The sequence below is a fragment of the Salmo salar genome, chromosome ssa13, assembly GCF_905237065.1.
Source record: "Salmo salar chromosome ssa13, Ssal_v3.1, whole genome shotgun sequence".
NCBI lineage: Eukaryota > Metazoa > Chordata > Actinopteri > Salmoniformes > Salmonidae > Salmo > Salmo salar.
Window position 1 is genome coordinate 47,096,844 of NC_059454.1, and position 23,447 is coordinate 47,120,290.

General features: G+C 43.8%; 1 protein-coding gene across 1 annotated transcript in view; it reads left to right on the forward strand.

Annotated features, from left to right (window-relative positions):
* Nucleotides 1-23,447, forward strand: part of LOC106566949 (agrin) — a 408,999-nt gene that overhangs the window by 275,177 nt on the left and 110,375 nt on the right. Inside the window, exons 8-9 of the mRNA XM_045692759.1 lie at nucleotides 12,832-13,053; nucleotides 22,108-22,305. Coding sequence (XP_045548715.1) covers nucleotides 12,832-13,053; nucleotides 22,108-22,305 — 420 coding nt within the window. The remainder of the gene's footprint in view (nucleotides 1-12,831; nucleotides 13,054-22,107; nucleotides 22,306-23,447) is intronic.

Consider the following 23,447-nt stretch of genomic DNA (forward strand, 5'->3'; position numbering starts at 1 on the left):
GTACATCAGAACTTTATAGTGATCGCAAGCACACACACACACACAGTGCAGAAGAGAGGGTCCCTGCTGTTCTTTTTCATCTATAGTCCTCCCATCCAGCTGCTGTTCTGGCATTCCTGTGTGTGTACAGTCTTCTACATGCACCCCAATAAGCCTGAAGTGGTTCAGTCTCCATCGTCTGCCGCCTGGCACTGGCCAGCCTTTTGTCACTTCCCAAAAGCTCTAAGAGCGTCGACCGTGGGATGGATGGAGAGCGAAAAACTGGGATGATGGGGTGCCATGGCTGTCACTAGCCCAAACCCACACACACTCCTTTCTTATTGGGCGCGAGATGGCGCTAGTTTATCGATCAGTCACACCACAAGCCGTATGGAGGGCTGAAAATAGTTCCATATCTGACACCTAATCGTGAGTGTGGTGACAATCCCCCTAATGTGACTGTCATCGGCCCTTTCACTCTTTGTATCCCTCAAGTGCCACTTGTCCCCTATGGGGGGGCCACAAACTTCCCTAACCATATGGACACAACCAATGTTCCCTCTAAGCTGCTCCCCTGGGACTGCTGCGCAAAGCGCAGAAGAAATATCAGCCCACGGAGAGAAGCACGAGATTGAACTTAACTCAACTTTGTTGAGTTTTTCCTGTTAGTTAACACTATCAACGTTTCCCTTTAATGTGTTAATTGTGATTGAATCAACACAATATTTGCCACTTTCAACACAGCACACCAAAACAAAACAAACTACTCAGACCGGTGCGGCATAACCAATCACAGCTGCAGTATGCCTATATGCAAATAGACCATTGTCATATATGGATCTGTGCCTTTTACTTTGAACTGGAAGTGTTTACAGCTGTGGTCATGAGTAGATGCGTTTGTTTTGAGATCAAAGCAAGAGCTGCATGTAGCCACGTGTTTGTTTTGTTTATATTCTTTTGCTAGTTAGTGAGTTATTAGCCCATGTATAGATCATTTGTAGTCAGCAATAGTAGAGTGATTGCTTCCTACAGGAGCACAAAACGTGTACGTTTCTAGACATCTTTGAAAAGCTAGTCAGGTAAAGAGCTTTTTTTTGTCTTAAAGGGGCAGTGTTGTATTTTGAGACAGGCTTGAATAAGCTAAGTAGCAGAGGGTAGCATAATTTGTCTGATTCTCTGTAGTAATGGTATGGGAATAATAATGCATTTTATTTTGTAAAGTGGTTTCTTGCATCAAACAACACAACTTTTCAGTCACCTCCTTGTCTGAAGCACAAGTGGATGAACAGGTTAATGTGAAGCCCTGCATGTTTTTTTTTCAAATGTCTTATGGAATGTAGGCCTATATTGAACACCACACATTGGCTGTTACTGTAGGCTGAATGATGGTAACAGCTATTTCCATGTTAAAATGTTATGGGATGCATTTTCTCCATTGTTTTTTATGGTAGGCAACTCTGGTAGACCTACATTATGATCACATAGCCACAGTAGCCTACTTGGCCTCTGTTAAAACTGTAACTTAAAGCGGGTACAGCCTCAGTGTTCACAGTAAACAAGCGCTGGGAGTTGCACAAAACTTTCTCAACGTTCAAGACCTGAAATTTGGTCAGTGCCGTAAAGAATTTGAGGAACATTGGACACAACCATCTGACAAGCTGAAAATACAATGCTGCCCTGTTTGATTTAAAAGCCCATATGGTATTCCACAGGAATGTGTTCGAGGTCAGTCTCTCATGAGATAGCCACTTTAAAGATGAATGGCTTGTGAGTGGCCAGTTCATAGCATTCCCCAGATGCTCAGATGAAAAAGTCCAAGGGGCTTAAGATGTGTCTGCCTTAACCCAGAGCGCTCAAAGAAAGCTTTTACTGCTGCGAGACGGGCACATTAGATGGTACAGCGGATCACAGACAGACACACAGACAGACAGTGAAGTACTTAGTTAGATGGTTAGATAATTGGTTTGAATACCATTTGAGAGCGGTGAAATATTGGCTCATTGTTTGTGTGTGTGTGTGTGTGTGTGTGTGTGTGTGTGTGTGTGTGTGTGTGTGTGTGTGTGTGTGTGTGTGTGTGTGTGTGTGTGTGTGTGTACACATTCACACACGCTCTCCCCTCCCGGAGGTTAACAGAGAATCACTCAGCCAGAGAGACATTGTCATTGACAAAGAGCTTCGCCGAAGGAGGAGAACTGGGGAGAAAAGTGCGCCTACGGTGACACCCTGTATGCACGCATGACTGTAAGTCGCTTTGGATAAAAAGTGTCTGCTAAATGCCATATACACAAGCCTCTCCGGTGAATATTTATAATTTGCATGTTTATTTGATTAGCATCTCCGCCACGCGACGACATTAGTCGCTGGCTGTGATTATGCTCATCAACAATAATAGGCTGAGTAGCTATTAAACCCAGCGAGGACCTCCAGTGATGTTTGGTAATGAATCTAATTAGTGTAGTTGCTCTGGGAGTCAGGTTGACGGTATGGCAGGGGTACTAGGGATTATATTTAACGTGGCCCATAGCGGACTGAAGTGTGTGTGTGTGGTGATGAGAGTGTGTGTGTGTGTGTGTGTGTGTGTGTGTGTGTGTGTGTGTGTGTGTGTGTGTGTGTGTGTGTGTGTGTGTGTCAGTAGTGGCTGAATTGCAGCAGTCACCAGGCCTTATGTGTATAGCAGGGTCCTGCTTTGGTGAGCCACCCCTCCCCTTACCTTGTCTGTTGCACCCCTCCTTCCTCCCTCCCTCCCTCTCTCACAATGTATGTGTTGTGTGCCCTCTGTGTGGACCACCATGCCAATGATGCCCATCTGCTGTTTGGTGGCCTTCCTTCCTTCCTTCCTCTCCTCCCCCTCTCCTCTCTCCTCTGTACAGTTACACGTCATGAGATGGAGGAGCTCATCTTTGTACAGTGGTTCTTCCTTTAAAAGTTATGAGCTTATGCAGTGACCGTTAGTGGTAGATGGTGTCATTCTGTCATTGCACCACACTATCACAAGGGGGAGTTAGAACGCTGATCTATCGGTAGTCTAAACTGGGGCACAAATTTACTTTTCATAAATTAATGGAGGTGTTTTCAGCTTGAGATTCTCTCTTCTCTGGCACTAGAGTCCTGCATCAGGCAACAACAACAAACAACTGTTGGTGGTCTTGGAGTTAAGAGAGAACTTGGGTAAATACAATGGGGGAATTTCACTTGACATGTGGACTGACGATTTTCCAAAAATAGGCACGGTGGGCTTTTGGTTTCTCTCCCTCTAAAACCAGAAATAAATCATTCCAAATAACAAACTGCCTTTATTTACAAATTAGTAAGAATGTCTCACTCCATGTTCAAGAATGGCCTTTTTCCCTTTATTCAGATTATAACCGCTCACTTTCTTATTTGGAAAACAAAATAATCTCCAAAATATTTTTATTTTTTAAACAAGCCATAGAAAGTTTCAGTTTAAACCACATACAGAACAAATAATACAACAAATATTGTGGTTAAACTCAAATGTACTAATTGATAAAAATGTATCAATTGGAACCTTTATCAAGTGGAAGGGGGAAAAAGTAAGGAACTTGTCTGTCGGAAAATTGTGATAATTAAAAATATATACCAGTTTCATTTAAGGACCAAAAAAATGACAGCTGTGCCATATAGATTGTAAAATAGTTGGGAAGAGATTTTCGATGTACCGATTCCATGGCACATGGTTTATGAATTCACACGCAATTTTCCATTCCACCTGAAAGCCCTAATCTTCTCACTTGAATGAATAGAGATCCTGGTCATGGTGCTACAGTATGGTGCCTCAGTATGTTGTACAGGTGGCCGTCTAATCTTGTCTAATGGGAGGGCCAGCCCTGGTTCCTGTTTATTTTCCTGGGCTTTTGCATTCGGCACAGGCGAATAGCACTGTGATAGCCCACCCTGTGATAGCCCACCATCAGCAGGACAATAGACTCTTAATGAGTCCACCAAATGCATTGTTTTCTAACCACATCTGGATGGATCCATAATGAATTACTATGTGAATAAATATCACTGAATGACAGAAATATTGGAATAAAGTAGGCTAATGAAGGCAACACATGGTTGCTTACTGGAACACCCAAAGTCATCCAATTGTTATAATAGGATTTGAAGCAATAGCCTACCCGCGTGTGGTCAACTATTTCAGCACCGTTTCACGCTGCTCTGAGACAAGCATGGGGACTGGTCTTGATAAATCAATGAGATTTTTATTTTCACTGAATCTCCGTTTGGGTATTGGTTAGCCTACAATTAGGGTGTGGAAATGTTAGGATTATTTTGCTTTTCACTTGTTGACACATAGTAGCCTACTCCCAACCGGTCACATTGTACAGCGCCATATTTTGTTTTTTGTTTTTCTTGAAATAAAAACACCATAGTATTAATCAAATTAATTAAGCAAAATTTCTTCAAATCAATCCCATATACTATATTCTTACAAAAAAAGGTCAAATGCTTCTCAAAGATGCCCTCTGGTGGTCAAACTAGCACTAATAAGCATTAATGGCAACAATGGTTGACACTTCAATAACGTGCCATAGAATTCTGCGGCAGCCCACAAGCTGTGCTGCGATACGACACGACTTTTAAGGGAAGAACCATTGTACGTGTTCCCTTATTGTTGTCTTTCTCTGTCCTCATTTACTTTGGCTTTTACTATATTTCTCTATTTTTATTTTTCCCCTCTTCTCCCATCCCACTCTCTCTCACCCTCTGTTTCGCTGTATTTCACTTCATCTGTGTTCCCTATGTCATCTGGTAGAAGAGAACGCGTGTTTGGGGTTTTAAAAAGCAAATTGAGGACTAAGGTGTTTGGTTTTGTCCCCTTGCAGCCATTACTCTGTGATAAGTGCTCCGTACCAGGGAAACAGGGCCCGCGGGCCTTCCTTTCACTATATGCTAATATTTAGCCTCTTTTCTCTCGTTCTGGCACCTATTTTAATATGTTCCATAAATGTTTTCACTGCTAGCGAGACACGGGTGGCAGCCCCCCTCCCCCCTCCTTGCAGCACCGACAAAACTGAGTAAGGGTGCTTCCCATTGGCTGCTTTTCTACGATGGTGGCACTGACACCCGCCTCTCCCTCACCCGATTGGCTACTGACAGCATGGGGAGGAGTTTTCTCTGATTCTTATCGTGATATTGGGAGTAATCCTGAATTGGACCAGGGAGCAAGGAAGATTCCAATCTACATATGTATGAGTAGGGAGATGCTCGACTGCAAAAATATAATCTCCCTGCTTTTACATCCATATGTACAGTGTTGAACTGCGTACATTACCCACGCAAACACGGCTAAGAACATGACACTCCATCTCTCCTGGTTTATATACAGAACGCCCGCCGAGTGCGTTTAGCTCGCCTCTAAATCTTGACTAATGTGACAGTTTAGTGAGAGAAGGGAAGAGGAAACGCCCCTCTTGGGGAGAGACGGGCAACACCCCAGAAGCCCATTTCATCCGAGAAGAGTTTTAATCCCCCTGGTTTTAAGCTCGGGGATGGCAACTATAAAATATCAGACTAATTAAAAGCAAAAGGAAAGCAGGGGAGCGAAGGGAGGGCGCATGGCCTAGATTGGTGGGAGAAGGGCACAAAGTGGAGGCAGAATTCAGACTCCTAAGTCACCACTTCTGAGACAGAAACATTATCCTTTCGTAGAGAAGCCACTGGGGTTTCTTTACTTCAGCTAGGAGAAGAATTATTGATCAGAGGAGAGTTACTCATCTCCAAGACCACTCCTGCGGTGATGCACTCACTTACAGCCATCTCTCCACAGCACACCTTTTTCTCTCACTTCTTTGATTACGTTTGTGGCACTCTGGATCTTACACACACACCATTGTCTCTTTCATCTGATAAACACAGAGGGGACATTAAATAGCATGTGTGCATTTGATGCTTGTATGTGTGTGTGTGTGTGTGTGTGTGTGTGTGTGTGTGTGTGTGTGTGTGTGTACTGACTACTGCAGCCTCCCAGTATATGTCCCTCTCTACTGAGGCATATGACTGCGACAGCTCCAGTCCTTGAACAGCACAGCCACCACTACCATCTCTACCCAGGCCTCCGGGATGGCAGGCTGCTGTTTCCAATTCTCCCTCACTGTTTCTGAAGGAGAAAAGACGCTTTCAGTTCCTTAAGATTTTTTTTACCAACTGAGAATATATAAGCCATCTCAATTACCAAAGCCGGGTATAAGGGCTGCTGGACGTTTCTCAAAGTCTCTAATCACTATCTCTCCCTCACTAAGATTATTTCACCAAGAACTGTGGGAGTTTTGCTTCTTCTATTTAATAAATCTGGAAGAAAAAATGTGCCTCCAGAAGGAATGAGCATTAAAGAATAAAGAGCTTTTTGGATTCTTTTCATCTTATTTTTTGGTGTCGAAACAAAGAGAACCAGGGACAAAAGCGTTATCTGAGGCTGCAGTTGTATGTTAGGGAGCCGGGCCTTGGGAAATGGGTTGGTGAATCCATTTGAAGGCCTTGAGTGTGTGTATGGATTGCCCTCTGTTTCCAGCGCTACATACACACAGTGAGAAAATAAATATCAGGCAGAATATATATTTTTTTAAGCCTGGCAAAATTAGGCACAGTTCCACTACTTACATATTTACATGCCAATTTCGCAGCTCTTTCAAACCACCGGCATTCCCACAACACAGAAATCAATAGCAGTGTTCCACTGCTTAAGCCGCAACATTCCAATTACAAAAACTGAGAGCCTTGTCTCCTCGCTCATCCTTGCACATGATCTGTTTAGATGTGTTAAATTATGGTCGCCAGTAGGCAATGCTCCTCCTCACACCAGTATCGGCCAGGCCCTTATCTTGTTGTTTTGCTATTCTCTTTTTCTTTAAGTGCCGAATCAAGGTTGGCTTTCTTGTCCTGTGAAGTGACACTATCTCACTGATGACAGCCTGAACGTTTGTTCTGCACTTATAAAGAAATAAGAAATAAGCATAGAATAACTTAGAAACGTTCTTTGTTGTGTGCGGACCCTCTGCATTGCAGCCAAACTACACCCCAACATGGAGACAATGGTAAGCCACCACAATCCTGAGATTTTAGACATGATGCTAGCTATCAAACTGCTACATAGGGCTTCTCTCCCTAACAGTTCGAGATGACGTCACTGGTATTTCATGGGCGAGATAGCGCCACATAGGTAAATTGCCTTCTGCTATCTGTTGATGATTTTACCCAGAGCTCAAGGCTGAGGCTCATGGGGAGGGGAATATTAAGAGTATTAAATGCACCTGTGCTTTCAAAATGAAACAACAGTGATTTCTTAAACGGAGCGCCTGTCGAGATGCTAGTCTAATCCCATAATAATCAGGGTAATGACAGCACTCCCTCACGCTCGCTGGGAAGCCGCGGATCAAATGCATCCTTGCATCCTCTTCCCCTGGCTTATAATCTTTCTCCCTAACGGCCGACATGCCGCGTTATGCCCCCACCCGCAAAGCATGCCAATGAGCCTCCCTCGCATGGCTTCGACACCCTGCATAATTCTCCTGTCCGCTTGGCTAGACGAGGACATACTGTACGTCACAGTCTCCCGAGGCCTTGGGGTTTCAACTGTCAATCCGTTCCACCCACGTATTCAAGAGAATGAGCAATCTGCTGATAATTCAATTTGAATGCCAACCCTTGACACATGTCCCAAACAAAACCTGCCTTCGAGTCAGAAACTCAGTTCCCTTAACCCAGCGATTAGAAAACATTGTACCATGAAACTTTTAAAAACCGTCAATCAGGCTAAAATGCTCTGGGACCCTCGTTCCAAGCCTAGAGGAATATTTGGAGGTCATCTGAATATTCATAGCATTATTTCTAAGAGTGAACAGGTAGAACATTTATTGAACGACTCTAATCTAGATTTTCTCTGAGACATGGCTGAAGAAATCTTCTCCTATTTCTGCCTTTAATGTCCCTGGATATTTCATATTCAGGAGGGACAGGGCAGAGGGCAGAGGGGGTGGATTGCTTATGTACATGAAAGATAACTTTAAATGCAAACGTATCATATGGAAACATGCCAATGACATTGAATGTATGGGGCTGAATGTCTTCCTCTCCCCTCGTATGTCTCTCACTATTATTGGATTATATCGACCACCAACATCTGATATCTCGTTTTATGACCATCTAAATGCCATGCTTAAAGAATGTGATCATAAGAAGGAGATCATCTTCATGGGCGATTTCAATATAAACTGGGAAAACAAAACTTGCAGGAAAAAACTCACAGATTATTTCAACCTGACTCAAATAATACAAGGTCCAACCAGAGTAACACAGTCATCCCAGACACACATTGAACTGAGCTTGTTGTCATTGCAGGCAATCTCAATGCTGTGCGTTACAGGAAAGACATCCTCCCTCATGTGGTACCCTTGCTGCAGGCTCATCCTGACATGACCCTCCAGCATGACAATGCCACCAGCCATACTGCTCGTTTTGTGCGTGATTTCCTGCACGACAGGAATGTCAGTGTTCTGCCATGGCCAGCGAAGAGCCCGGATCTCAATCCCATTGAGCACATCTGGGACCTGTTGGATCGGAGGGTGAGGGCTAGGGCCATTCCCCCCAGAAATGTCCCGGATCTTGCAGGTGCCTTGGTGGAAGAGTGGGGTAACATCTCACAGCAAGAACTGGCAAATCTGGTGCAGTCCATAAGGAGGAGATGCACTGCAGTACTTAATGCAGCTGGTGGCCACACCAGATACTGACTGTTACTTTTGATTTTGAACCCCCTTTGTTCAGGGACACATTATTCCATTTCTGTTAGTCACATGTCTGTGGAACTTGTTCAGTTTATGTCTCAGTTGTTGAATCTTGTTATGTTCATACAAATGTTTACACATGTTAAGTTTACTGAAAATAAACGCAGATGACAGTGAGAGGACGTCTCTTTTTTGCTGAGTTTAGATGCAAGTCATGTCTTTAAGATCCTGCATGGTCTTACCCCTCCACCCCTATGCCGGCATATCATGCTCACGGAAAGCACCTCCAGGATAACAAGGGCAGTAATTAGAGGAGTTGTGCCTTAGCGACACAGTAAAATTGGCCAATCTGCCTTTTCTGTTAGAGTTACAATATACTGGAATGCAATGCCCATGGATTTGAAAAGCAGCACTGATGGTTCTCTGTGGTTCCTCATATGTAAGACGACAGTTGATGATAGTGTTGTTGTTGTCGTTAGAATTATATATTATATATTATTTGATGTAATGTATTTGTGTATTGTATTGTTGTAGTGAGTATGTGTATTGTGGCTGTGTAATTGTCCTTAGTTGCCCTGGGACTACGGGTGCAAATTAGATTTTGGCTAACCCTGATATATTTACATGGATGTTGCATTATTGTAATATTGTTGTTCATTAATGTGCATTGTCCCCTATGAATAAAAATAAAAACCCAACCTCAAGTTAATCCACCCCCTTTCGATACGCCTAACATACAGGTAACTGCCAAAATAAAGGAAACAGCAAAATAAAGTGTCTTAATAGGGTGTTGGACCACCACGTTCAAAAACTGCTTCAATGCACCCTGGCATAGATTCTACAGTCATGGCCAAAAGTTTTGAGAATGATACAAATATTAATTTCCACAAAGTTTGCTGCTTCAGTGTCTTTAGATATTGTTGTCAGATGTTACTATGGAATACTGAAGTATAATTATAAGCATTTCATAAGTGTCAAAGGCTTTTATTGACAATTACATGAAGTTGATGCAGAGTCAATATTTGCAGTGTTGACCCTTCTTTTTCAAGACCTCTGCAATCCACCCTGGCATGCTGTCAATTAACTTCTGGGCCACATCCTGTCTGATAGCAGCCCATTCTTGCATAATCAATGCTTGGATTTGTCAGAATTTGTGGGTTTTTGTTTGTCCACCCGCCTCTTGAGGATTGACCACAAGTTCTCAATGGGATTAAGGTCTGTGGAGTTTCCTGGCCATGGACAGAAAATATTGATGTTTTGTTCCCCGAGCCACTTAGTTATCACTTTTGCCTTATGGCAAGGTGCTCCATCATGCTGGAAAAGGCATTGTTCGTCACCAAACTGTTCCTGGATGGTTGGGAGAAGTTGCTCTCGGAGTATGTGTTGGTACCATTCTTTATTCATGGCTGTGTTCTTAGGTAAAATTGTGAATGAGCCCACTACCTTGGCTGAGAAGCAACCCCACACATGAATGGTCTCAGGATGCTTTACTGTTGGCATGACACAGGACTGATGGCCTTCTCTGGACAAGCTTTTTTCCGGATGCCCCAAACAATCGGAAAGGGGATTCATCAGAGAAAATGACTTTACCCCATTCCTCAGCAGTCCAATCCCTGTACCTTTTGCAGAATTTCAGTCTGTCCCTGATGTTTTTCCTGGAGAGAAGTGGCTTCTTTGCTGCCCTTCTTAACACCAGGCCATTCTCCAAAAGTCTTCACCTCACTGTGCGTGCAGATGCACTCACACCTGCCTGCTGCCATTCCTGAGCAAGCTCTGTACTGGTGGTGCCCCGATCCCGCAGCTGAATCAACTTTAGGAGACGGTCCTGGCGCTTGCTGGACTTTCTTGAGCGTCCTGAAGCCTTCTTCACAACAATTGAACCGCTCTCCTCGAAGTTCTTGATGATCCGATAAATGGTTGATTTAGGTGCAATCTTACTGGCAGCAATATCCTTGCCTGTGAAGCCCTTTTTTGTGCAAAGCAATGATGACGGCACATGTTTCCTTGCAGGTAACCGTGGTTGACAGAGGAAGAACAATAATTCCAAGCACCACCCTCCTTTTGAAGCTTCCAGTCTGTTATTCGAACTCAATCAACATGACAGAGTGATCTCCAGCCTTGTCCTCGTCAACACTCACACCTGTGTTAACGAGAGAATCACCGACATGATGTCAGCTGGTCCTTTTGTGGCAGGGCTGAAATGCAGTGGAAATGTTTTTGGGGGATTCAGTTAATTTGCATGGCAAAGAGGGACTTTGTCATGCAAAGTGATCACACTTCATAACATTCTGGAGTATATGCAAATTGCCATCATACAAACTGAGGCAGCAGTTTTGGCCATGACTGTACATGTGTCTGGAATTATATTGGAGGGATGCAGCACCATTCTTCCACGAGAAATGCAATCATTTGGTATTTTGTTGATGGTGGTAGAAAACTCTCTCCGTGCATTGCTCCAGAATCTCCCATAAGTTTTCGATCGGGTTGAGATCTGGTGACTGAGACGGCCATTGCATATGGTTTGCATCGTTGTCATGCTCATCAAACCATTAAGTGACTACTCATGCTTTGTGGCTGGGGCATTGTCATCCTATGGGGTCATAGCCTTGGTAGCCAAAATAATGGCCTGAAAGCATTTTTATACATGACCCTTAGCATGATCGGATGCTTATTACTTAATTAACTTAGGAACCACACCTGTGTGGAGGCATCCCTCATTTTGTAAAGTTTTTCCATTATTATGGCAGTGACCTGTACGTCTAACCTCGACAACAATTTTGATGAATAATTGATTGGGGGGGTGAAGAAGGAAAAGGAGGCAATGATGATGAAACAACATTAGCTGGATCACTTCAGATCACATTGTCGTCTACGTTATTTTTCCTCTTTCTTCCCGATCCTGACCCACTTCCCACCTCGCCTGGCAGTGGCAGAACCGGCACCACACGGAACGCCATCCCACTCCTCCCCTCAGAAGCCCTGGCAGTCTCTTTGCTAACCCCCAATTTAATGAAGTTATAGGTTGAATCACATCCGGCCGTGATTAGGAGTCCCATAGGGCGGCACACAATTGGCCCAGTGTCGTCCGAGTTTGGCCGAGGTAGGCAATTATTGTAAATAACAATTTGTTATTAACTGACTTGCCTAGTTAAATAAAGGTTAAATAAAAAACAATTGTAGTGGAGCGGCCGGAGAAGAGAGTGGCATGCATACACCTTCTCTCTGATGTTCTCCCGCTTCTTCATATCTGTCTCTGCCCAGGAGCTGGGCTTTGTGAATTATTAAGCAGAGAGCTCTCTTTTTTCTTCTTCTCCTCTGTTGCTTTTCTTCCCTCCCTCTCTTTTCTATCCACGTAGCGATAGCTCTCTCTCTCTCTCTCTCTCTCTCTCTCTCTCTCTCTCTCTCTCTCTCTCTCTCTCTCTCTCTCTCTCACAGGCTATCAGTGAGATGCAAATGGCCTCATTTGAAGAACGGCATGCTTGGAAACATCAATTAATCAGCGCCCGTTTACTTCCCCATAAATAGAAAAAGTTTCTCGACAATTTTCTATCCGTGCCACAAGTCTATGTTTTTTACCCATATACCTTAGGGTGTGGGTTTCTTATACAGAGTGGTCAGTCACCTGTCATTGGCTCATACAATGTGCTCAGACACCTCTGATTGGCTCATACAGAGAGGTCAGCCACCTCTGATTTGGCTCATACAGAGGTGTCTGCCACCTGTGATTGGCCCTGACCCCTCTGTATGATCCAATGAGATTACCTGGAGAGAGTTGATTGATACAGGTAGTATCAATCAAGTACTATGGATGAGAGTCTGGTACATGTTCAGACTTGACCATAGGTTTGTGCAGGTACACAAAAAAGGGGGGGGGGGGGATTAGCAGTACTTTCACATTGACCCGCCAGCCCCCTTTTTTCAAACCTTCTGATCCTCCATCAACCTCTACTCTCTTTTTAACCTATGCCGAGTACCCCACTCTTCCTGCCTTTAGCCCCCGCCCCCCATCTTTCAGCCCCTAACCCCTCAATTCCCATCCTTCTCCCTCAACCTCTCTCACCGCTCCCTCACCCCCATCAATGCTAACCCCAATTGTCTCCCATCTCAGATCTGCACGAGCCCAGCCCGTGCCTGGCAAAGGCATGCGAGTTTGGCGCTGTGTGTGTGGTGAAGAACGACAAGCCCGTATGTGAGTGCTCTGAAGCCTGCATCCAGACACCCGACCCAGTGTGCGGCAGTGATGGCCACAGCTACGGCAGTCAGTGCGAGATGAGGGCCACGGGCTGCGCCCTACAGAGGGAGATCCACATCCAGCACCGAGGACCCTGCGGTGAGTACCAGACTATACAGTAGTACACTATGTCTGTATACTGTACATGTAAGGGGTGCGTACTGGCGGCAGAGAAGTCAGACGCAGGAGAGCAAAAACTGTGTTTCCAACGGCGCAGTTTAATAATAAAAACCACCGGAAAACAGAACAATCAATAAATGGGTACAAAACCCGACACACACCAGACATAACGTGCACAAGCACTTACAATAAACAATACCGGACAAGGATATGGGGGGGAACAGAGGGTTAAATACACAACATGTAATTGATGGAATTGAAACCAGGTGTGTGGGAAGACAAGACAAAACAAATGGAAAATGAAAGGTGGATCGGCGATGGCTAGAAGACCGGTGACGTCCACCACCGAACGTCGCCCGAACAAGGAGAGGGACCGACTTCGGAGGAAGTCGTGACAGTACATGCCTGACCATGTGACCTGACCAGGAAAACAGGAATAACTCTGGGCCCTAGGGTATGAGGTCATGTGATGTGGTCAGGGAAAAACTCCTGGTCTTAAAAGGATACTTTGGGAGGCCCTTTATCAACTTCCCCAGAGTCAGATGAACTTGTGGATTCCATTTGTTGTCTCTGTTGGAAGGAAGTTGCTAACTAGCTTTAGTGTTTCTTGTTTAAGATGCGATCTACTTCCAATGAGAGGGGGAACAGCCATGCTGTTTAAATGGTGACTGAGTCATGAGTCTTTGTCTGCTCTCGAGCACCGGGGTAAAAATATCCTGGCTTCCGCAAGCACTCATTTCATTGCCTGTTTTCTTTTTCTTCCCTAAAGCTTGGTTAATCCACTTGACGAAGCCATTTTAGCTAGACTTGTTAATGGCATCTCTAGTGCTCATTTTCCCATAAAGGGTAATTGATGATGACGATGATTAACATTTTCCTTTTACCAACAAACTGTTTGCTCCATGTCCTTTCCTTGCTCTTAGTCATCAGCCAGAGTTCACTCTCTGCAGCTTTAGTTTGAATAAAATTATATTTTACTGTAAATGTGGTCTACGGCATAGGCATATACAGTGGGGGAAAAAAGTATTTAGTCAGCCACTAATTGTGCAAGTTCTCCCACTTAAAAAGATGAGAGAGGCCTGTGATTTTCATCATAGGTACACGTCAACAATGACAGACAAAATGAGAAGAAAAAAAATCCAGAAAATCACATTGTAGGATTTTTTATGAATTTATTTGCAAATTATGGTGGAAAATAAGTATTTGGTCAATAACAAAAGTTTATCTCAATACTTTGTTATATACCCTTTGTTGGCAATGACACAGGTCAAACGTTTTCTGTAAGTCTTCACAAGGTTTTCACACACTGTTGCTGGTATTTTGGCCCATTCCTCCATGCAGATCTCCTCTAGAGCAGTGATGTTTTGGGGCTGTCGCTGGGCAACAAAGACTTTTAACTCCCTCCAAAGATTTTCTATGGGGTTGAGATCTGGAGACTGGCTAGGCCACTCCAGGACCTTGAAATGCTTCTTACGAAGCCACTCCTTCGTTGCCTGGGCGGTGTGTTTGGGATCATTGTCATGCTGAAAGACCCAGCCACGTTTCATCTTCAATGCCCTTGCTGATGGAAGGAGGTTTTCACTCAAAATTTCACGATACATGGCCCCATTCATTCTTTCCTTTACACGGATCAGTCGTCCTCGTCCCTTTGCAGAAAAACAGCCCCAAAGCATGATGTTTCCACCCCCATGCTTCACAGTAGGTATGGTGTTCTTTGGATGCAACTCAGCATTCTTTGTCCTCCAAACACGACGAGTTGAGTTTTTACCAAAAAGTTCTATTTTGGTTTCATCTGACCATATGACATTCTCCCAATCCTCTTCTGGATCATCCAAATGCTCTCTAGCAAACTTCAGACGGACCTGAAAATGTACTGGCTTAAGCAGGGGGACACGTCTGGCACTGCAGGATTTGAGTCCCTGGTGGTGTAGTGTGTTACTGATGGTAGGCTTTGTTACTTTGGTCCCAGCTCTCTGCAGGTCATTCACTAGGTCCCCCCGTGTGGTTCTGGGATTTTTGCTCACCGTTCTTGTGATCATTTTGACCCCACGGGGTGGGATCTTGCGTGGAGCCCCAGATCGAGGGAGATTATCAGTGGTCTTGTATGTCTTCCATTTCCTAATAATTGCTCCGACAGTTGATTTCTTCAAACCAAGCTGCTTACCTATTGCAGATTCAGTCTTCCCAGCCTGGTGCAGGTCTACAATTTTGTTTCTGGTGTCCTTTGACAGCTCTTTGGTCTTGGCCATAGTGGAGTTTGGAGTGTGACTGTTTGAGGTTGTGGACAGGTGTCTTTTATACTGATAACAAGTTCAAACAGGTGCCATTAATACAGGTAACGAGTGGAGGACAGAGGAGCCTCTTAAAGAAGAAGTTACAGGTCTGTGAGAGCCAGAAATCTTGCTTGTTTGTAGGTGACCAAATACTTATTTTCCACCATAATTTGCAAATAAATTCATTAAAAATCCTACAATGTGATTTTCTGGAATTTTCTTTCTCATTTTGTCTGTCATAGTTGACGTGTACCTATGATGAAAATTACAGGCCTTTCTCATCTTTTTAAGTGGGAGAACTTGCACAATTGGTGGCTGACTAAATACTTTTTTCCCCCACTGTATCTGTATAGTAAGGAACATGTACAGTAGGCTGCCATGTCATGTGTAGACTAACTAAGCACAGAGCAGATGTGAATAAATTCAAATAAATATTTACATCTCTTCACTTATAGGCTACTTAGTAAAGTTCATGCATGTTGCCTGCATGTAGCCATTTGGTCCTAAAAAAGTAATAGCTTTTGATTTGATTAGGATCTCCATTATCCGATGCCAATGGCGACAGCTAGTCTTATTGGGGTCTGACACATAACGGAAAATACATTACAGACAAAAGACTTTACATTTTACATACATTTAAAACCATTATCATGTAGTGTGCGTATCTATCAGTTACACATCCAGTACCAGTAAAAAGTTTGGACACACCTACTCATTCAAGGGTTTTTCTGTATTTTTACTATTTTTTACATTGTAGAATAATAGTGAAGACATCAAAACTATGAAATAACACATATGGAATCATGTAGTAATCAAAAAAGTGTAAATATATTTTATATTTGAGATTCTTCAAATAGCCACCCTTTGCCTTGATGACAGCTTTGAACGCTCTTGGCATTCTCTCAGCCAGTTTCACCTGGAATGCTTTGTGAGAACTCTTGAAGGAGTTCCCACATATGCTGAGCACTTGTTGGCTGTTTTACCTTCACTCTGCGGTCCAACTCATCCCAAACCATCTCCATTGGGTTGAGGTTGGGTTATTGAGTCCAGGTCATCTGATGCAGCACTACATCACTCTCCTTCTTGTTAAAATAGTGTTGGGTCATTGTCCTGTTAAAAAACAAATGATAGTCCCACTAAGCCCAAACCAGATGGGGTGGCGTATCTCTGCTGAATGTTGTGGGAGCATGCTGGTTAAGTCTGCCTTGAATTCTAAATAAATCACAGACAGTGTCACCAGCAAAGCACTCCACCATAACACCTCCTCCTCCATGCTTCACGGTGATAAATACACATGCGAAGATCATCCATTCACCCACACCGCATCTCACAAATTTGGACTCCAGTCCAAAGGACAAATTTCCACCGGTCTAATGCTTGTGTTTGTTGTCCTAAGCAAGTCTCTTCTAATTATTGGTGTCCTTTAGTAGTGGTTTCTTTGCAGCAATTCCATCATGAAGGCCTGATTCACACAGTCTCCTCTGAACAGTTGATGTTGAGATGTATCGGTTACTTGAACTCGGTGAAGCATTTATTTGGGCTGCAATTTCTGAGGCTGGGAACTTCAATGAACATATCCTCTGCAGCAGAGGTAACTCTGGGTCTTCCATTCCTGTGGTGGTCCTCATGAGTACCAGTTTCATCATAGCGCTTGATGGTTTTTGCTGCACTTGAAGCAACTTTTTAAAACATTTTGAAGCAAGTTCTTGAAATGTTCCATATTGACTGATCTTCATGTCTTAAATGAATGATGGACTGTCATTTCTCTTTGATTATTTGAGCTGTTCTTGCTATAATATGGACTTGGTCTTTTACCAAATAGGGCAATCTTCGGGAATACACCCCCTACCTTGTCACAACACAATAGAAACACATTAAGAAGGAAAGGAATTCCACAAATTAACTTTGAAGAAGGCACACCTGTTAATTGAAATGCATTCTAGGTGACTACCTCATGAAGCTGGTTGAGAGAATGCCAAGAGTGTGCAAAGCTGTCATCAAGGCAAAGTGTGGCTTTTTGAAGAATCTCAAATATAAAATATATTTTGATTTGGTTAACACTTTTTTGGTTACTACATGATTCTATATATGTGTTATTTCATAGTTTTGATGTCTGCACTATTATTCTACAATGTAGAACATAGTAAAAATAAATAAAAACCCTTGAATGAGTACGTGTTCTAAAACTTCTGACCGGTAGTGTACATTTGCAAACATTTTACTTTGTCATTATGGGGTATTGTGTGTAGATTGATGAGGATAAGGCTGTAAATAACAAAATGTGAAAAAAGTAAAGGGGTCTGAATACTTGCCGTAGGCACTGTGAACTCATTGATATGACCCTGGGAGAACTGCAAACTGTTCTTCAGGTCCTGGATACCTCTGGTCAGGTCGTCCATTCTTTTATTAGTTGACTCCAGTATTTGGACACAACACCTGAAGCTATTTTCTTGTTGTAACAACTGCTTGTAGAACTATTTTTGTTTGTTTAAAAGAACCTTCAGCTGTGATAAAGAGACACCGTTGATGTACTTCCATCGGCTTTGGTTTTTGTCTTGCTAGTAACGTAGGCTACGCTGCTACTCCTCACAGTTCCAGACAGGGCAGGTCGCAGGGCAGATTGAAACAGCAACAAACAACAGTGATTCAAACAGTCACACTTCCGGGGCAATCCGTGGTCCTATCTGCAAGGGCTGTGGGCTGTGTGTACCAGCTGTTAAGGAAACCTGGCTAGCGTGACAGCTAGCTAATGTTAGTTAGAAGCTAGGCTAGCGTCTGTGCCAATGAGGGAACATTGAGCTACTTCTCTGGAGAAAAATAGACATAATATTGTTCCCTGCAATACAGTGTACGCCCTACACCTTATTGTGTACGCCCTACACCTTATTGTGATGTATGTTGACAATTATTAGAAAATATTTTTTGCAAAAGAAAGCCACGAAAAAGATACACGTTTCAATGCAACCGGAACTTGAACCCTTATGGATGTAAAACAAATATAGAGTGATCTAATCAGTCCCTCCAGGACTCTGCGATTGCAACATTCTTTTGCCAAATCAACAATTTCCGCATATTATGCTCGGGCTTGCAAATTTGACCAATCACCGCACTATTTCCGCATAAAATAGTAATATCAACGCAATGTTATCGCATAAAACTGACTCATCACCATAGTACAAAAAGAGAGCTTGCAATTTCAACCAATCATGCACATGTACCTCATAATCTGGTTAAATCAAGTCACACTTCAATAAACGCTTTTACTCGTCAGCGCATTTCAGCAGCAAATTGGACAAAACCATTGCATATTGCCATGCAAATTATCAGAATTGCAGCTGCAAAATCAAGCGTTTTTGCCAGCGAAGATCACAAAATATCTCTGCCATTTCCTGGAGGGACTAATAATACAGAGTAATAGAGATAGATGCTTGAAGCCATTTATCAGCCATTAATACAGACTGCCAATACCTTAACCACCGTGTACAGTTACATCTGCCACCACCAGTACACACACAGTGTCACGGTTGTCGTCGGGAATAAAGGACCAAAACGCAGCAGGAATGTGGATGCTCATCTTGTATTTATTTTTAAATAAAGTGAACACCAAAGAAAAATGAAAAAACGCATAAACAACAAAACAGTCTTGTCATGCTCACACAGGCAAAACAAGAAACAATCTCCCACAAACACTTAACCAAACACATACCCATAAATAGGACTCTCAATCAGAGGCAACTAGAAAACACCTGCCTCCAATTGAGAGTCCAACCCCAATAAACTAGACAAAGAAATACAAAAGACTAGAGACCACATAGAAATACAAACCTAGAACATAACCCCAAAAACCCGGAAATAATAAATCAAACACCCTACTACATAAAACACCACCCCGAACCACATAAACAAAATACCCTCTGCCACGTCCTGACCAAACTACAATAACAAATAACCCTTATACTGGTCAAACGTGACACAGAGATTACAATTTCCTGGAGGGACTAATAATACAGAGTAATAGAGATGCCTGAAGCCATTTATCAGCCATTAATACAGACTGCCAATACCTTAACCACTGTTAGCCTCTGTGTACAGTTACATCTGCCACCACCAGCACACACACAGAGATTACATTTGCCTGGCTTGGCTTAGCACATTACGCTAGCTCTCCGCTTGCTCTACCCCCTGTTTCAACTCGAGTTTCATGTTTAATCCATTGCGGTGTTGTTGGCAGGGGGGCCAATGTGACTCCACTATTACTTCCTCCCTTCCAAATTGGAATCTATGCGCATAAGGATGTATTCCAATGGGAAATGGAGCAAAAGGAATGTTTGAGCCGGGTGGGCAAACTCAACTGTGTTCATGCTGGCAGCGTTAGGTAGACAGGTCTCGTCGTGGCGCCGCCGGGGGGTAATGAATAGTCTTCATTTAAAAAGGCGAGGAAGAAGCGGGCCTCGCCATGTTTGTGTAATACAGCACACACACACACACACACGCACACACACACACACACACACACACACACACACACACACACACACACACACACACACACACACACACACACACACACACACACACACACACACACACACACACACACACACACACACAGCACTATGGATGGCAGTGAGTCCACACAGAAACAGGAGTCAGCGAAACAGGGCAATAAAAGTGGCAGGCAGGCAGGCAGTGCTTGGCGAAGCCTGCTCAAGGAATGATGATGGTGATCTGGTTTATTCTGGGCTGTTTGCACTGCTTTACACAGCCTCTTCAAACTCCACTGAGTCATCACCTCCTTCTGTCTCCACTATTATCTGGCTTAATTATCACGGCTCGTTCATATCACTGCATACTGGGGGGGTAGATAAGAGTGGTTGTGAGCCTTTATAGGGGATGGGAAGTGTGTGTGTTTGCTTTTGTCTTACGTGGGTTTGAATGCAGAGACAACCTGTGTGTGTGTGTGTGTGTGTGTGTGTGTGTGTGTGTGTGTGTGTGTGTGTGTGTGTGTGTGTGTGTGTGTGTGTGTGTGTGTGTGTGTGTGTGTGTGTGTGTGTGTGTGTCCTATATGCATGGCCATAATTAGATTTTTCTTTTGAAAAAAAGATTGAAAGATTCTGCTTGGGGAAATAGTCATCTTTACTGCTCCGGTACGGTCTGATAGTGGGAAGTTGCATGTTTTATTACTCTGTTGTATTTCCTCCTCCCTATGTTGGAATATCGGGTGACCTTGTGTATCTGGCTGGCTGGAAGAGGCAGAGACACACATGGCTAAAAGACCACAGAAGGATGTCAGTCGCTCAAAAAGGCACTTTCTATATATAGATGAGAGGAGAGAGTCATTTAGAACAGAACAAAAAAATGTGTGTTTCACAGTTGCTGCAAACAATACATACTTTACAAGTTGGCAATTGTAGATGATATAATATGACAATATAAGCAGGCAGCAGAGCGGGAGAGACATGAGAGGAGTGGGGAGGTAGTGAAGTTAAGAGGAGAGGTAAATAAAGGGAGGAGAGACATGAGAGGAATGGGGAGGTAGTGAAGTTAAGAGGAGAGACAAATAAAGGGAGGAGAGGCGGTGAGGAGGGACAGAGTAATAGTAATAGAGCAGGCACTGGGAGGTCGGCTGGGGACTACTTTATCGGCTGGGCCATTTTAGAGCCCTTCACTAAACAAACGGCTCTCTTTCTCTTCATGTTAAAGAACAACCCCTCCCTCCGTCCCTGGTTGTAGCTCGTCTCTCGGACTATTATTACTCGTCTGAGAGAATGTGTAACGTTCTGAGGCTGGAGAGGCTCTTTAGCTTTTCTTTTCCCCACCGTCTCGCTCTCTATCCATCACTCGAAATGGCTGTCTCCTCAAGGCCACTTTTTACAACCTCCCCTCCCCCGTCAGACACGTCGCCCCACCACGTTAATGCTGTTAGTGCTAGCTATCAAGGCCCTATGTATACAGCCAATAAGGCAGTCCGGTTGGGTCTGGCTAGCTGGATGTGTCCCGATCAGCCGACACCAACGACCGGCAGCACTGGCTGGCACAGAGGGAGCGAGACAGAGCCAGAGGAGGGAGATAAAGAAGGGAGGCCTTTTTTGGGACACGGGCCCTGATAAAGGACGACACTCGCCGTGATTTATAGCCCTTGGGTCCGGTGCGCCGGTGTCACAGTGATGCATTCTCCATCTCTTCGCTGGCTGCCACCTCAACCACATTTTATTTTTGGGGCGCCTGCATTTATATTTTAATCAGGCCCCCAGGCTGGGCTAACCACTGCAAGTGCCTGCGCGACACGGGTTGACTTCCTGACTTTATTCATACATAATAAGGTGTAATTAACAGGTTAATAGCACGGGGGAGGGGGAGTTTTCCATCATTGATATACTCAACATGTCAGTATTAGGCATTGCAAGGCAGAGGGTAAGAAACTGAATGGAAATCAAGAAAAGGATCAGACTAAAGGATTCTTGTCAGTATTCTCAGTCCAGACACTGAAACGTGCAGATGTGTAAAGTCTGCAGGCCCTCTGGGGGCCTCTTGACATGACCAGCCTTTCAAAGGGGGTAAAAACATGGCATCGTGGTAACATCACGGTTGTGGTTGTATCTGTCCCCTCTCTCTTTTTCTTACTCACTAACTCACTCACTAAATTCCCTGACACACATAGATACACACACACACACATTCTCTTTCTCTCCCCATGTTACCCATACTGGTCTTATGTACTCCCTCAGACCCTAAATCTCTCATACCTGTCTCCCTCCAGACGAGGCATGTGCCAACTGTTCATTCGGGGCGATCTGCGACGTGCAGTCGGGCAGCTGTGTATGCCCGCAGGAGTGTGTGGAGTCCCACCAACGGGTGTGTGGCAGCGACGGCTCCACCTACAACAGCGAGTGTGAGCTCAATGTGCGCGCCTGTACCGAGCAGCTTGACCTGCATGTGCTCGCCCAGGGACAATGCAGTGAGTAATGCTACCACCAAGTGTGTGTTCTGCGTCTGTGTGACCGTGTGTTCCTACCAGCGGTGTGCTTGTACAAATATACTATATAAACGCAACATGCAACAATTTCAAAGATTTCACTTTACTGAGTTCACATCAGGAAATCAGTCAATTAAATAAATAAATTAGGCCCTAATCTATGGATTGGAAACACAGATACTGTTGGTAACAGATCCCTTTTTTTTTTAAAGTAGGTTCGTGGATCAGTAAACCACTCAGTATCTGGTGTGACCACCATTTGCCTCATGCAGTGTGACACATCTCCTTCACATAGAGTTGATCAGGCTGTTGATTGTGGAATGTTGTCCCACTCCTCTTCAATGGCTGTGCGAAGTTGCTGGATAGTGGCGGGAACTGGAAAATGCTGTCGTACACGTTGATCTAGAGAATCTCAAAAAAATATTTAAAAATGACAATGGGCCTCAGGATTTCGTCACGGTATCTCTGTGCATTCAAATTGATAAAATGCAATTGTGTTCATTGTCCATAGCTTATGCCTGCCCATACCATAACCCCACATCCACCATGGGGCACTCTGTTCACAACGTTGACATCAGCAAACTGCTCGCCCACACAACACCATACATGTGGTCTGCAGTTGTGAGGCCAGTTGGACGGACTGCCAAATTCTCTAAAACGACGTTGGAGGCGGCTTATGGTAGACAAATAAATATTAAATTATCTGGCAACAGCTCTAGTGGACATTTCCACAGTCAGGATGCCAAATGCACGCTCCCTCAAAACTTGAGACATCTATGGCATCGTGTTGTGTGACATTTTAGAGTGGCCTTTTATTGTCCCCAGCACAAGGAGCACCTGTGTAATGATCATGCTGTTGAATCAGCATCTTGAAATGCCACACCTGTCAGGTGGATTAATTATCTTGGCAAAGGAGAAATGCTCACTAATAGGGATGGAAAAAATGTGTGCAAAACATTTGAGAGAAAAAAGCTTTTTGTGTGTATGGAACATTTCTGGGATCTTTTATTTCAGTTCATGGAACATGTGACCAACACTTTACATGTTGTGTTTATATTTCTGTTCAGTGTCTATTAAAGTAATGTACATGTATCTCTGTTGTATTTTAGCAAGCATATTCTTTC